The following is a 17,019-nucleotide window of genomic DNA, read 5'->3' as shown; positions in this document are numbered from 1 at the left end:
CTTCGTAATTACTCCCAATTGACGACGTCGTTTACTAATCTTTTAAAAGGTCAAACGCGTAAGTCTACAAAACCTATTGTGTGGAATGCTACACTAGACCTCGCCTTTAAGGAACTCAAGGACCTGGTTTGCAAGGCTCCTTCACTTCTTTTACCTAATCCTTCAAAACCTTTTGAGGTTGAAACCGATGCAAGTGATTATGCTATAGGTGTTGTCTTATATCAAGATGGTAAACTAATAGCATATGAGAGTAAGAAACTTGATTATGCTCAATGTCGGTATACCGTTCAAGAAAAGGAATTATTTGCAGTTATACATGCGCTCAAAACATGGCGCCATTATCTTTATGGAAATCGCTTTGTGGTAACTACGGACCACGAGTCCTTGAAATATTTTTGTGACCAACAAGACCTGAAAGGTCATAAGGCACAATGGGCAGATCTCATCCAGGACTTTGATTTTTCCATACGATATCGTAAAGGTTCCATGAATACTGTCGCTGATGCACTAAGTTGCATCCGTGAAGTTAACATGCTTAGCTTCACTGAAATATCATCAGATCTTTATGATCACCTTCGAGAAAAGTATCCTGATGTCAGTTATTTCGCAAAATATTGGGCAAGAGTTGAGTCTGGAACAGACACCACCACATCCTCGAAGGAATACTTCCACATTTCTAACGGACTGCTCTACCGTAATGGGAAGGTTTGTGTTCCAGCTTTACCCGAGGTCAAAAAGAGGATTCTTTTTTAATTCCATGATGCACCCTCAGCAGGGCACCCTGGAATACATCGTACACTCGTTCTCATCTCCACTCAATTTTATTGGCCTAAGATGCGTCCTGACATACATAGTTATGTGACTAAATGTCACCAGTGTCAGGTTAACAAAGCTGAGCGACTTAAATCCGCAAGACTTTTACATCCCTTGGACATTCCCAATAATAAGTGGGAAAGTATATCCATGGATTTTATTGTTAGCCTTCCTCGCACCCAAAAAGGTCATGATGCCATCTGGGTTGTGGTTGATAGACTAACTAAAATGGCCAGATTTATTGCTACTAAAACCACGGTAATAGCTCCTGAATTGGCTTACCAATTCGTTGACGAATTATTTCGTTTTTATGGGTTACCGATGGATATCGTGAGTGATCGAGATCCAAAATTTAGTAGTGACTTCTGGACGCAAGTCTTTAAGAAGTTAGAAACTACGTTGAGCATGAGCTCCACGGATCATCCTCAATCCGATGGACAAACAGAACGAGTAAATCAAATTATTGAGGACATGCTTCGAGCATATGTTAGTGCAAAACCAACAAAATGGGAACGTTATCTCCCAATTTTGGAGTTTGCTTATAACAGCTCCAAGCATACGTCGACGGGATATAGTCCTTTTATGTTGATGTATGGTTTTCAGCCACGAGCCCCGATTGATGTTAATATACATCATGATGAGTTGCAAAGTACGCAAAACTTTCTTCGGGATATGCAAGATATGTTGCATATTGCACGAGATAATATAAAAACAGCTCAAGATAGAGCGCGTTTTTATGCCGACCATCATAGGCAACCTCGTGTATTCAACCTTGGACAGAAGGTATTTTTACGTGTACCTCACAATTCTAAGACATTGTCTACGGGTAAGTGCGCTAAGTTAGCCCCACGGTTTTGTGGACCTTTCACAGTCCTCAAACGCATTGGGTCATCAGCCTATCGTCTCGCTCTTCCCGATGGTGTTGGAATTCATCCAGTCTTTCATGTGAGTCGTCTAAAAGAACTTCTAGGTTCTAGCGACAATACAGTTACAACTGAAACTCTGGTTACTTCTGAAGAATTATCTTCTAAACCACATGTACCAGAAAGAATTCTCGATATTAAAACAAAAAAATTACGTACTAAAGAAATCTGAGAATTTAAAATAAAATGGATGGATAAATCAATAAAAGATGCCACATGGGAATGCGAAAATACTCTCAGAACTAACTTCCCTAACTTTCCATTGCAAGAGTGCAATGTTTTAAAGAGGGGGAGTATGTTACGGGCATGACCATATAATATCCCGTGGTGAGAATTTACCGTAGTATTCTATACATGTGGATAAGTGTGAGGGTTAAACGAGAGTGTAAAGAAGAGGAGGATTACTTTTAATCCTCGGGATTGAGACAACCCATTAGGTCAAGTGTGAACTTGCCTGGGGGCCTTGGGTATCGCTATAAATAAGAGGCCTAGCTACCCTCATTTGAGGATCTTTTGACTACATCGAGACTCTGCTCTTGTGTTCGATCAACTCTTGTAGCGAGCGCGCTAGCACCAGGTACGACTCGACGCCATGGTGGTGGAATGGGACGCCGATCGAGGCTCGAGTTCGTCTCGATCCCTTCGCTCGGGGGTGGTCGGGTGGATCGACACCCTTCTTTCTCTTTCTCCTTTCTATCTATCATTAGTTTATCCTTATCTTAAGCTTACTTTAGTACCTAGATCTCTAATAGGCACGTTGAAGTAGCGCTAAAGTCTCTAAGGACAAAACTTTTCAAACATCTGGTTCACCACTTTGGGTATCAGCACCATGGCATTCAACGAGAGACACCTATGGGATTGTAACCAGTCCTTTTCTGGACACAACTCGTAAAATAATTTAGACTTAACACCTAATAATTTAGAATTAAAATCAAACAATTTAGACTTAACACCTAATAATTCAATTATTAGGTGTTAAGTCTAAATTGTTTGATTTTAATTAAGTATGGAGGGGAACAATAGCATGGGTTGTGTAATAATAGAATCAAATGCCTGACCCGACGTTGATAAGATCTTCGTATCATGTAGTGGCACGTTGAAGTAGCGCTAAAGTCTCTAAGGACAAAACTTTTCAAACATCTGGTTCACCACTTTGGGTATCAGCACCATGGCATTCAACGAGAGACACCTACGGGATTGTAACCAGTCCTTTTCTGGACACAACTCATCAAATAATTTAGACTTAACACCATGGCATTCAACGAGAGACACCTACGGGATTGTAACCAGTCCTTGGATTGCTGTTGCATACTCAGCTTACTAATTTTAATAATTCAATTAGCCATAAGGCTAAAGTAATTGCAGCAAGGGGCCTTTTTCTTTTATTATGACCACTTGTATATTGGTAGTGTTGACCTTTTTAAATGAATTTGCAGCATGCAACAACACTAGACAATTTGCAACTCGAACGCAAGATCATATATTGTTCCTGTTTTGATCTACATTCGGACGCAATATCACATTTCTTTTGCTCCTTTTGTCCAAAAGATTTCCTTCATTAGTATTAAGAAAAGCGTCGGAAGGCTACAAAATGTACAATCAGAGAGTGTTATATACAAAAGAGATGGTCAAGGCAAGGACCATGGGTGATGATATTTCCAAATCGGTCCTTAACAGGAGGCCATGAACAGAGGCAACTTCCTCCATAACCGCAGTAATTTTTTCCTTGTCTTAAGAACAACCTCCGAAGAGCCCAACATATTGTCACATTTCCCAAGCACTACCACCAATAAGCTCTCCCATAATTCCAGTAATATATATGAGAGAAGAGGAATTATGGAATCGTATTGTATTTTACAACGATATTTCCATAAGATCCATAATGTAACCTTAGATATTGTTTTCCATACATGGGTTGTACGCATTTGCTTGCGAGGTTACTAAAAAGGGGAGACAGAAATTAGATGCTTGTTGATGACTGTCATAGCTTATGGAGTATCATTCACCTCATGTAACAAGAGACTAGAATGGAGAACCCCCATACCATTGATCCCTAAGAGAAGAGGCAACTTGCATTAATTGTCATGAATAAAGAAAGAACTTTATTCCATACCTGTTGGGATAGTGAGCAGGACTAGAGAGCATGCTTGGTGGTTTCTTGCATGTCACTACAATAACAACACTGTCTAAGAACGGTTGCTACATCTCCTTTCAATGATTAACCTACTAGTAGTGTTGCATGTAGTAAAAGCCATTTGAAGATAATATATTTGGTTGGTCCCCTAAAAGACCAAATCCCACTTATTCCAAATAAATGTAAAAGCCTTCAGATAAATGTTTGAAACACCCCACTTATTCTAGTGCTTTTGAGCTGCAAGAGATGGAATATTTGTAGACATGAGTAAGGTTTTGCCAAATTTCACAGTGTATTGAAAGAATGGAACTTTCTGCAATGAATCCATCATGAGATTGGTCCAGAACTATCCCCCTCGGGTCCCACATAAGCCTACTAACTGGTCGCCATGCATATAACCAAAGCATATCCCACAAATGAGCTACCGAGGTTGAGGATCCATTAGCCATTTCTTACCAGATTTGACAATCACCCTAACTGGAACAACGAGTAGGTTCCATAGTAATTTATTTGAGGGTGTATAAGGTTGCAATTTATGTTCTTGTTGAATATGGAAATAAAAAATACATCCGTTTGTATAAATTCCTTTAACAAAAAGCATCATGTCATTCATCAGGCAACCAAACCACATATGCTTCTACATTGGCTGAAGTTGCACCGAGGCTTGCGAGAAAGCCGGTGAAATATCCATTGTCATTGTCTTCACCCCATATACCAAGTGTAACTACTTAAACTGATCCACTTGTGAATATATGTTGAAAATGAATCCAAAATCTCATTGATGCTGCTAACCCATTATCAAAATTTCCCTAGGGCAGGACAAGTTCTCAGGCCTAATACATTTCCAACAAAATCCCGGACGAGAGAAGTAGCCAAAAGCGATTGATTCATCCAACCATCCCATTGTCAAGCATCTGTTTCTGTAAGAAAATCTTGATTGCATCCCATGCTTTGACAATTCCCATGAGAAATTCTATTGGATGTCAGATTCCGTCTTGGTGTTTGCACATTTGTCAAGAACATCCATTTCAAAGAAGGCAACCAATTTCCTCTCGCCTTGGGAGATAATTGCATCGACTAATGAAGCAACATACCCTTCCAGACCTCTGTCCTTGGCAACAATCCTCTAACTACAAACTTTGTCAAGAGAGCTCGAGATTGCCTCAAGGGATCTATTAAGGCCAACCCCTCCCTGGCTTATGGGCCTGATCACATCTCTTATGCTCCTTTCCTTTTTGTCTCTCCAACATTTTCTGTTGGCCTTTGGAAGTCGTCATTTCACGCGACATCTTGATGGTGAGGAGATGAAGATTGTGTTGAGCACTGCGACATTGTAAAGGTTAGGGAATGGAGATTGTGTCGAACATGATGTGACATCTCGATGGTTATGAGAGGGCGATTGTATTGAGCGACATGTAGATGGCCGGGCGATGGAGATCGCGTCGAGGATTATACGACATCTTGAAGGTCGGGCAATGGATCGAGCGCAATGCATCGTCTTGATGGTCAAGAGATGGAGATCGTGATGAGCGCGATGCAACTTCTCGATGGTCTAGCAATGGAGATCGCATCGAGTGCGATTTGACGTCTTGATGGTCATGCGATGGAGATCGTGTTGAGCACGATGCAACCTCTCGAGGGTCAAGCAATGGAGATCATGTCCAACTCAATGTGATCTCTCGATGGTCAAGCAATGGAGATCGCGTCGAGTGCGATGTGACGTCTCAATGGTCAGGCGATGGAGATCGTGTCGATTGTGATCCGACACATCGATGGTCAGGCAATGGAGATCGTGTCGAGCGTGATGTGACGTCTCGATGGTAAGGTGATGGAGATCGCGTCGTGCACGATGCACACACTACGACATGGGGAGGAGGGGTAATGCGTCGCCTCGAACCCAATAAACGAGAAGAAAAAAAAACGAACAAAATTCACCATCGAACAAATCCTAGAGACCAGAAGAGTGCGCAAGGTTCTCGGGAGCGAGCAAGCGAGCATATACATACATACATACATACATACATACATACATATATGTGTGTGTATGTTACATCAACATGTATGTGTGTGGGCTTTTATGTGTATATATGTATGTATGTATGTGTGTATGTGACATGTGTATGTGTGTGTGTGTGTGTGTGTGTTGACAGTTGGGCTATGTAGTTTCTCTGGCCTTTTGTATTTACCAAATTGGGAAAGGCAGGAGAGATAAAAGAAGGTGTGGGAAATTACTTCTCTGAAATATTTACTGCTAGTTACTGCTGCTAGATCAGAGGGAAGTAAGAAAACGCAGAAGAAGAAGAAGAAGAAGAAGAAGAAGAAGAAGAAAGACCTCCTTCTTCTGCAGAACTATCCGCCATGGATCCATGACATAAAAGAGAAACGTTTCATCTCTTTATATATTCCTTATTTACCTTCTTCTAAAACCCTCCCCATTTTTCTTCTAAGACCCTGAGATCCTTCACATTTTTTCTTTCCATGGAACCTTCCAATTCTTCTGTCTCTACCTCTCTGATTCGCCATATCCATTGCGTCGACTCTCATCCTCCTCCTATTCAGTATAGTGACGAGCCTGCGGATCAAACCCCGTCGCTAATCCCTCCCAATTCTTACCAATCTCTGCAGGTCTGGCTTCACTAAATCTTCATGAAAAATCTCTCTCTCCCGGAAGTGGAGCTGATTTCTTGCGGTTCAAGATCTGTGTTAAAAAAAAACCAAATCGATTATGAGCTTTAATCGCTTTCTTAAATCAGTTTTCTTCGATTGTTTTTTTTTGGAAATGAAGGGCAAGTTCGAGGCATTAGCGGCGAGGATTTCGTCAGGATCCAGCAGCAGCTCGCTCTTCCAGCCATCTAATCACAGCCATTCTGATCATTACCATTCGCAATCCAGCATACTGTGGTCCCAAGACCCGAATCATTACAAGGAAGTCCTCCCCATTTTCGGCTCTGAATCCGCGAGCACCGACCAATCTGACCGAGAATTAGCCATTAGAGGTAATAATTAATCACCATAACGTTAATAATTAACTCCTGTTAACATCCTAGCAGTGAACTGTATAGATTAGATTTCTTCCAAGCTTTTTGTTTGTTCATGTGTGGGGTGCTTGCTGATGAATTTTCGATGATGATTTGTGAACACTCAGATCAAGAATCATACATCGAAGAATGTTTAGCCGAGTCGTACACTTTGGCAGGTAAGTAATGAATCAGTAACGGATATGGTTTAATTAAGTGAGCGAGTAGGTAAATTCTTTACCGAAGGAGTTAAGAGATTAATGGAGTGTTTATAAGGGGGGTAACGGAGTGACTAAGACAGTGATTAGCAGGCCAATGGAGTAATTAAAACGTCAGTGGAGTGATTAAGGGAGAAGGGGAGTGATTAAGGGGCAAGTGGCATAATCAAGGGACAAGTGGAGTGATTAAGGGGCAAGTGGCATAATCAAGGGACAAGTGGAGTGATTAGTAGACCAATAAAAGTGATTAAGAGAATGATTAGTGGTCTAATGTAGTGATCAGTAGACCTTTGGAGTGATTCAAAGAGTGGTTAAGGGATCAATGCAGGCTAAACAAAGATGGATGAAAACATATGCAGGGGAAGCGGCTGGTGGAGGAGGCGAGGGGGGGCAAGCTAATCAAGCGATTAGCGACGAGATTAATGCAGCGGAGCAAGCTAATCACGCGATTAAGGCGGGCGGAGGTACGAAAGCATCAGGTAAAGCCGCCGCCGCCGCCGCCGCCAGTGGTGGGCGGCTGTCGATGTCGTCCAAATGGGACGACGCGGATCGATGGATAATGAAGCTGCCATCGCCATCGCCGCCGCCGTCGTCGTCGTCGTCATCAGGCGCAGGCGCAGGCGCAGGGCGATGTACGGCCCATTCGCCGCAGAAGTTAATGAGCGCGGGGGCTCATTACGCCATGTCTTTCCCGAAGGGGAATGACGCAGACGTGGTGGCCGTACACGCAGCAGCCAGAAAGCTATGGCTAGGTACCGTACACCTTCCCCACTCTCTCTCTCTCTCTCTCTCTCTCTCTGCGTCGCTCTCTGACTGTCTGTCGCTGTCTGTCTGTGGCACGCACGCATTAACGATCATGGTCTGCGTCATTAATTACGCTGCAGATTAGGAGGAGGGTAATTAGGGGCCCGATTCCTTGGCGTGTGATTAGGGCTGGCCCCCATCTGATTAGAAATCATATCCCCTGCCTCATCTTCTGTTTGGTATGCAGCTGATAAGGAGGCGCTGCTTAATCCATCGCCTCGCTCGCCTCATGCGCAGCAGCAGCAGCAGCCACAGCGGCGGTCCATGAAGGAGGTGGGCACCGACACAGGAGGCTTCGCCGCCACTGCAGAGCTATTTCCGCCGCCGCCGCCGCCGGCGATGGCGGCGGCGGCGGCGGAAGCGCCGAGCCCGCCCAGGCACAACACCCCCACCAGGAGGAGATCCGCTTCCGCCCGCAGCAGCACAGCGGAAGACGCGCCGCCCCCACCACTCGTGGAGCTCCGCGAGTGCCACCTGGCCAAGCTCAAGCTCTCGCGCGAACAGCCGCTCGCCCGCCCCGCCGCCGCCGCCGCCGCCGCCGCCCATGAAGACGCCGGCAGCAGCCGCATCACCATCACATACGACAAATGGCCCGCCGCCGCCGCCTCCTCCGCCTCCGCCTCCGCCTCCGCCGCCATGGATGGCTCTGCCCATCGCCGCCCCTGCCCAGACGCCCATCACCGCACCGACCATCTCTTCCAGCCTAACCCTGATCGACCCACCCTCATCACCGCCAATCACTCGCTCATCACCCCCTGGCCTCATCCCCCCGGATTCAGCGACAGCTGCTACCTCACCAGCAATCCGTACGTCGCCGACGACGATTACTTCCGCCGCCTCCCTCAGTTCCGCTATGATTATGACTACGGCGCCGCCGCTTTCGACCTCGTGGAGGCCCGCGCGGCGGCGTGGGAGGACGTGGAGCGAGCCAAATACACCGCTAAGTATGCGCCTGCCTAATCTCTCTCCTTTTACGCCAATAATCAATCCCCCAACCCCCGATGCTAAGCATCTCCTGCTGAAATCAATCGTCAGTAAGTAATTTAGCCTAATCTTGTGTCTCTGTCTCTTGATTTACTGCGAGAGAAGATTCAAGCGGGAGGAGGCGAAGATCGAAGCGTGGGAGAGCCTGCAGCGAGCGGAGGCGGAGGCGGAGCTGAAGAAGCTGGAGGTAAGCAGGCGGATTATAAGGCATGGAAAGAAAGGAAGGCTGTTTTTTTTTTTTTTGCTGACAGATTATGATGATGCAGGTGAAGCTGGAGAAGCTGAGGTTCGGGTCGAGGGAGAAGATTCTTGGGCGGCTGTGGGCGGCGGAGAAGCGGGCGGAGGAGATGCGGGCGGCAGCGCAGGGCCAGCGGGCGCAGATTCTGGCGCGGGTGAGCGCGAGGGCCAACCAAATCAGGCAGAACCGGCAGCTCCCCGCCTTCATCAACGTCTGCTTCACCAAGAAGCCCTCCAATTGACTTCCGCCGCCGCCATCGCTAAATGCAGCAGGAGTAGTCTCTGAGGATCGAGTCAAGTCAAGTCAATCAAGTTTAGTGGAGTCAAGTCAAGTTGAGACTTGGACAATTCCTTTGGGCGATAACACACGACTTGACACACACACACACGCCATCTCCAAATGTAGAGGCAAAACAGCAGCAGCAGCAGCAGTAGGAATAACATGGCAAGTCAAGCCAAGTTAAGCATGCCGAAGCCAAGTCAAGCTAAGCTAAGTTTTGGCGTAGTCAAGTCAAGTCCAGTCTTGACAGTTTCTATTTATTGCTTGTAACACGCAACCATCGCCGAATGTAGCGGCAGCGGGCGGCACGAGTAGTCTCCATGTAAAAGTCAAGTCAAGTCAACTCAGGTCAAATGAGGTTTCATGGAGTCAAGTCAAGTCAAGTCAATCATGGTTGTGACAACTCTTTTGGGCGTGCACAATCTCTATTTATAGCCAGAAACATCTCCCGACACACACGCCCATTGCCAATTGTAGGTAGCGGGAGGAGTAATGGTCTCCATACGAATATCAAGTCAACAGTCAAGTCAAGTTTTCTTCATGGTGTCAAGTCAAGACCGGTCCCGACATTTCTTTTAAGCAAGTGGCTGGGTGCCCCACACTCTATATGTATATCGCTTGTAACTAACATAACATGTCTTGAACTCGGGGACCTTCTCAACAGCTCTTGGACTTCTCTTGTCACACATACATTATCTATTGTATGTGTGCACACATGTTGCACATGTTGTGGGTTACAGATAGCTTCCATGGCCACGGAACTTGAAGCTCTGGACTTCTCATTATTGCCGGACAATTCAAAGTTTTGCGTGGATCGACTACATACTAACATTATTCATAATAACGAATGACCCCCGAAGCTTCTGCTTGATGAGTCCTCGACAACTAAACCCTAAACCCCCCCACACCTCTTGAGGCCGCCAAGCTTTTTTCACCTCATGCCGATGTTTAGGGTTCATGCCATTGAGGCCCGGCCTTCTTCATTCACCTGTTGATGTTTCTTGTATTTGTATTGCTTTGTATGTATGCACCCGCTTCATATAATGCACATGGCTATCAATATTTTTTTGCCTTTTTCTTACATCGTTTTTGCGAAGCAAACTCACTCCTTGGTGGTCTTGGCTAACGACACGATGGACAAGACATGTGCTACTATTGTTTAGAGGGGTTTAGGGTTTAGGGTTTAGGGTTTCATCACGTGCTTGTTCATACCAACACTCAATTACCCCAATACTATCAGGGATATTGCTTCTTACACCATCGGGTTTTGTTTATTCTCCTACATGTTTGTGTGCTTCATCCCGTTCCTATGAACCTCCACCTAATGACATAGCGCTTCCAAATGACAAGTTCCATGGTGACGACATGCAAAGTTAAGCTCCATAATTTAGGAGTGCTTATGCAATTAAGGGAAGAGAGTAGCTTTGCTATGATCTTAGGTCAATAGAGATATCATGCTTTTGAGGTACACATGGTACTCTTTTGTCATAATTCATTGGGGTTTGTTTGTTTTGTCCTAGAGAAGTAAAGAGTAATTACTGCTTTCTTAATTCTGGTCAAGATGGTTAAGACCTTTGCACAAGAGACTCGTTTTGACACTATAGGATCTATTCTCTCTAATGTTGCATGTTTATCTCATGAATGTTTTAGTATATGGAACTTAGAGCAAGACAATGCAAGGAGGTGCCTTACTTTGTCTATAATGCTATAAGTGGATGCACAAGTTCCTTGGATCACATTCGCATGCGATAGTGCTGATGGCAACGTAGTGAATTTAACGAGAGAGATTTGGATTGATGTACAAAATAATGTGAACAAATTTGAGGCTAATTATTGTTTCCAAAATCAATGTTTTTCTTCTTGGGGGCTTTGAGGTAGTTGAGTAAAGCAAAGTATTTGGCCAAGTGAGCTCTTGGTGGTCAAAGAGAAAAGAGAGCATCCAAAGATGTCATTGGGAATTAGAGAAATTATAGATTATTGTTCTCTAATTAGGCAATTTAGTGTTAAGTATAGATAATGTCACGTTATAGATAGCTCTCTAGTCAAATATGTTTTGCCTCAAGTGTATATTGTGTCATTAAGCAGAATACTTTGTTTTGACATATCATATGTTTGCATGATTGTTCCCGATTATTTGTATGCATTTTGTTTCTTGATTGCCTTGAGATTATCATCGAGATAGGTTATTGCACTATGCCATAGCATGGAGCCTTAAAATTTTGAAAACTTTAAACAACTTGAAATTATGAGAGTAGCATAAATAATTAAATTAACTTTGCATTCACGCTTTGATGTTTGTTAATGTTTGTTAATGATCTGGGTCATTCATTTGATCTAGAACTTCAATTAACCCTTCACTTAAACTTAGAGAGCCTAAGCTCGATCCTTGCCATGGGCAAGGCCTTGTCTCATAGATTGCCATAGGTCTCTTGTGGACGAGTATTTTGAACTATAGAACTTCTCTACTTTCTCATAATCCGTGATTATCATTCTATGAAGTAGATGGCACTACAACTTCATAAAGGATCCAATTGGTACACGACTACTTACCATTTGTTTTGCATTGCTAAATGTTTTTGAATTCTCTTATGTGAATACATGAGTTGTGTTAGGGTGAGCTTCTCCAGGAGAAAGTGATGCGGTGTGCCAAGTTTCAAGGGCCGTGCTTGTTTGAGGAGTTCATATTGGCACATCTTTGTCTCAAAGCTCTATGATCTCTTTCCTTTGAGTGGGTTATATTGGACAAAACAAACACACACATGGCATCTTCTTGTATATACCAGATGACATATTCACATATTACCGAACATAATTACACTAATAGATGATGAAATCGATTAGATGAAAGTGCTAGCATGTAGACTACAAGACATTGAGAAACCAAGTTGCATTGGGAAATGCATTGAATTGGCATTTTGATATCATTGCTAAATTTTCTTTCATGAAAAGTGTTGGCATGTAGGCTACATGATATTGAGAAACCAAGTTGCATTACTAAATGCATTGAAGCGGCATTTTGAAATCATTACTATAGCCGAGATGTGTTGTTTTTGCCTTCTTATGAAAGTTTGGAGTCGCTATACATACATTAATAGAATCATACAACAATAAGTTTGTCCAATTATAGTTGCATTTCAAAATATTCATTCACATTAAAAGATGAAAGACATGTATTCAAATAGCTTTGTTTCTATAAATTGAATTGTATTAACTATGAAACAAAAAAAACAACTACGTATAATTAAAAGACAAACGATCTTGGCCTCTCAATCAAGATCCCATAGACTTTAAGAAGCCATGTGATAAAAAGGCCAATACGATGTATTCCCAACTCACACATTTGGATCTCCTCATATGATAGCATCATTGAGGTTTCCAAAAAATGAGAATAGCCAAAACAATGAGAATTGCCAAAGTAACATACATTTCAAATTGTTTTTCTACCTCTCCACCCACCATTTTTGTGGCCAAAGAGCATCCTCCATTAAACAACTTCACTTGGAGACATCACTTTTTTTTCCCAAAAAGAAGCTACTTTCCCATTAGTTATGAGATATTATTATAGAAAGACTATACAAGGTGGCTTATACATAAATTGGGGAATTACCCTCTTACCGAGTTCAAGAATATCAAACTACGTACATATCCTTTCAAACTAACGATGTACTTAATGTAAGTAGGTACCTGTAGCTATAAACTAGTGCCCTTCATCACCAGCAAAAACGAACCGATCCTGTGGCCTACAGGCTACAAAGAAGGGAGGGTGGGAGGTGAGTAGGAGACACAACTTTTTGTTTTGATAGATTTTTTGTATAGAGAGGAGGGAGAAATGTAATAATGTAAGATAGACGTGTGAAAAGCCATGATCATATATGTCTATAGTATGATCTAACCTTTTTGTTTATAGAGATAGTCATGTATCTTATTAAATCACTCAGAGCAATTGTGATGATTGATGTAATCAAATTCTACAAGTATGTTACAAAGATGCAAACATCTTTACTAAATCACATAGTATCATAATGTGAATTCCAAGAGAAAGTGTGACAATTAATGTAATCGAGATCTACAAGTATGTTATGGATATGAAGATGGTGTGAGCGACTCGTCTAACATTCGTGCACAAATAGGGGTGGTAATATTATTGCTCCATCTATGGGCAAGCAAATGTGTGTCAGGCGTTCCTGCGAATGGATGGCCACATATTGGCTCATGCATTAAGAACACTAGACATAAAAAGGCCATATTCCCTAAAGTATATATAGATATCCATGAGAGAGAAAATAGATGCTTCATTATATGTATTGTTAACATCCATACGAGACCGAAATGACACAAGGGATTGGGTCAAGCCCATGACAAGGATCAAACTTGGCCTCTCTTAATTATGATGTTGATGCCACAACCTAAGTTACCAAGTCCACAACCAAAGCAAGAGAGAGACAAAGAGGTTCCAACAATGATCAAGATTAAAGTCCAAAGAGAGAAATAAACTTGGATATGCGCTATCCTATATATTCTCTCAATGTTTATGATAGGTATTATCCCAAGAAAAAGGAAATGAATAAAGTTTAGTCCATTACTTATCACATCGTCTATCTAAACATATTGGGGTTTAGTCTTATAGAAATGCTCTATGTTTGGTCTTGAAAATATGGTACTAAAACGTTTTCACATGAAGAGCCAACACTCTCCTTGTAATGATTTTCATCATTTAATGATTTGTGCATCTTTTTTGCTCATGTTCCATGTAATAACTTGTGCCACACATTAACTTCTCTTGTTGTCTGTTCTCTTTTACTAATCGTAAGCTATGTGAACTTCTTCCTTTTTTCATACTTTTTTTCTTATGTTTCATGTTGAACATGAGAGAACTAAACCTCATGCACGAAACTCTTCATCGGCTTAGTGACATCTAGCTAGTTGTACAACGATCTCTACTTTTTATTTGCTCTTAGTTGCCTTCACCTCGTTCGCATTGTGCTTGTTTTCAATGTCAGTCTCCTTCCCTTCTTTTTTCCCCCAAGTTTCCAAAGGCTTTGGTCACAAAGTCTTTTACCCATCATGGTCTTGATCACAATCTAACTTGCTCTTGAGAGCGTAAAGGTGGTTAGTCACTATTGTTTGTCGTGTATTTTTCATATTTAATAATGATGGCATCGAAACATTGTAGAGACAATCTCAAATAAAGTTTATGTGTACTTGCTCTTGATCTTGTAATAGAAAAAGGTAGTGAATTTCTTTTAACCGTGTAGTGGAGAAATGTTACATATACATATGTGTTTGGGAAGAAGGAGAAAAGCTTACAGTCCGGCTTGCCTTTTAGGCTTTTTAGTAATAAACATATTTACTAGTAATTCATTCAATACGATGTCATTATTCCAAACATCAACACATCGCATACACAAAAGATAATCTACTAATCCAGTTTGAAATTGGCATGCATTCTCTGTGACACCACCACATTGTCTACATCTCTAAAAACTAAGATTCTCAATGTGCCCCTATTGTAATGCTCTGGATGACATTCTTGGAAATTTAAGCCATCAATAGTATATGTATATTATAGATTACGATGGATGGAGTTTGTTCTTGTTACTAGGATATTTGATGACGATGATAACAGTTCTCAATAAAGACAATGCTAAAAGTCTAGGATATAAGAGCATCAAAGGTTGCACAAATAAGCTCCTTACCCTTTAAATTCGTGGAAACTTTTTTGTTTTTAAATACAGAATTTTAATATACTCACTTGATTTTGGAAAGTTTTCATCGATCAAATTCCCACGTGTTCAAGACTCCAATCTCAAGGACAAATTGAGTGTGGCTAGTAACGAGCGACACAAAAAGGAAACTATGTCTTGTCCAATGATATGGGGGAGGGGGGGGAGGTAGTGAAGTGACTCTATGTTCATTTTTATATAATTTGTATTTGCAACATGTTGTTATTCGTTTGATGAGTTACTTTTGAATGACTGGTTTCAACCCATAATAATACATATACACTCATGAGCAACCATGCTTCCACCTTGTCGTTATTATTGGAAACATTGAGGCGATATTGTATATAAATGCATTCAACAGGCGATGGGATGTTAAACTTTTTATGCATGATGGGCAATGGTTGTGGTCATCCTAACACTAAAAATGAGATTCTTGAACAACTTACCTAGTTCATTCTATAGACCAAATATTTTAGAAGACCAGAGTTATCACTACTTAAATGTAATTAGAACACTATCACATGTGACAATCAAACACTTTACAAGTTTAAGCATCACAAGTAGCATAACTTCCTTACATTTGGAACTTGACATTTATTCTCAATGTAGAGGATTTGAGACGTTGTAGCAAATAGTAACATGAAATATTGGCACGAATAAACTTGTTACAATTAATGTTATGGAAAAGTAAAATGGCATTGGAGTTTTCAAAACATACACTTGCTTTTCAATCCGTTTTTCAATGATATCCAAGCATTCAAGGGTCGGCAAATTGATGTCTACAAAATAAAACGATGGTCCCTTATCCATTCAAGTTATTTCAATGAGTTTCTCTCTACCTATTATTCTTTGGAAACTTGGGGGAGAGGGAAAAACTAATAATGTTAAAGGATTCAATATAATCACATGGGGCATAATGGCTCTAGTTAGAGATATCAAAAGAGGCGAAAGGCATATGAAACCCAAATGTACACTAGAGTGATTGATGTAATAAAATATACGTTAAAACAAAACAAACTCTAACAGATAAAGTAATAGAAGTTGGTGGTTTCGTTTTTGTAACTTGCTAGTGTTACCATTCTAAATGTCCTCCATGAACTAGATGTGTACACATTGGCTCTATCTAGAGGAATATAATTGGTCATTGCTTGTTAGTTATGTTAGCAAGGAACTATATGTGTACACGTTGGCTCTCTCTAAAGAGATCTAGTGTAATTGACCATTATTGCTAACTAGTAAGATTTGAACGCCATTACCATTAGGAAGCAAGAATGATAGTTTGCGGCATTATTGTTAGGCTCAAAACCTCCTTACAGTTTGGATATGTGTTAGTCCAAGTGAATCGGCAGTATTCGTAGTTTTAGTATCTTGTTTGCAAATTAATTGGTTTGGAACACAAACACACAAAACAAATTTAGAGTAAAGTTGCATGAAAACTATGATATAAAGAGAGTGGATACATTAATACCAATTGGTAAGAAGAGTTTCAATAGAAGAGCTTGATTAGAAGAAAAAGCAAGATAGAAGATCATCAATCTTGTATCGTAAAGTCATAACTCATACCACTCAATAGTTTGGTATCAGTTACAAGTTACAACATTGCACATGTGATATACTATTATAAGTTTCTAGTATAGATTGAACCTAGCCAATCGTTAACGACACATATTCAATCCATGTTTGGTTTAGAAAGAAACTATATATTCAATAATAGAGACACATTTCTAAACCCTAAACCCTATTCAATCCATGTTTGGTTTAGGAAGAGACCATATATTCAATAGCTTATCAATAGAGACACATTTTTAATCCATGTTCAGTTTAGGAAGAGAATATATCTTCAATAGCCAAAGGTGCATGTCCTACATTAATTGATCAATCAATTG

General features: G+C 41.4%; 2 protein-coding genes across 2 annotated transcripts; both read left to right on the top strand.

Annotated features, from left to right (window-relative positions):
* The first annotated feature begins 6,322 nt into the window (after positions 1 to 6,322).
* Positions 6,323 to 7,089, top strand: LOC147853224 (uncharacterized). Its single transcript, XM_087333413.1, has 3 exons — positions 6,323 to 6,495; positions 6,656 to 6,866; positions 7,016 to 7,089. Exons 1-3 carry the CDS (start codon positions 6,349 to 6,351, stop codon positions 7,072 to 7,074), a joined length of 417 nt encoding a protein of 138 aa, XP_087189539.1. The 5' UTR covers positions 6,323 to 6,348; the 3' UTR covers positions 7,075 to 7,089.
* A 338-nt stretch (positions 7,090 to 7,427) lies between these two features.
* On the top strand, positions 7,428 to 9,521 carry LOC147853223 (uncharacterized). The gene is made up of 4 exons (XM_087332847.1): positions 7,428 to 7,614; positions 8,097 to 8,853; positions 8,999 to 9,080; positions 9,160 to 9,521. Exons 1-4 carry the CDS (start codon positions 7,428 to 7,430, stop codon positions 9,370 to 9,372), a joined length of 1,239 nt encoding a protein of 412 aa, XP_087188973.1. The 3' UTR covers positions 9,373 to 9,521.
* Positions 9,522 to 17,019: the final 7,498 nt, after the last annotated feature.

Source organism: Azolla caroliniana, unplaced genomic scaffold, assembly GCF_043228905.1.
Source record: "Azolla caroliniana isolate FFs.n. ecotype wild unplaced genomic scaffold, voAzoCaro1.0.p SCAF_17, whole genome shotgun sequence".
In the NCBI taxonomy this organism is placed as follows: Eukaryota; Viridiplantae; Streptophyta; class Polypodiopsida; order Salviniales; family Salviniaceae; genus Azolla; species Azolla caroliniana.
Note: the sequence above shows the minus strand (reverse complement) of the source record. Positions and strands in the feature narration are given on the sequence as shown.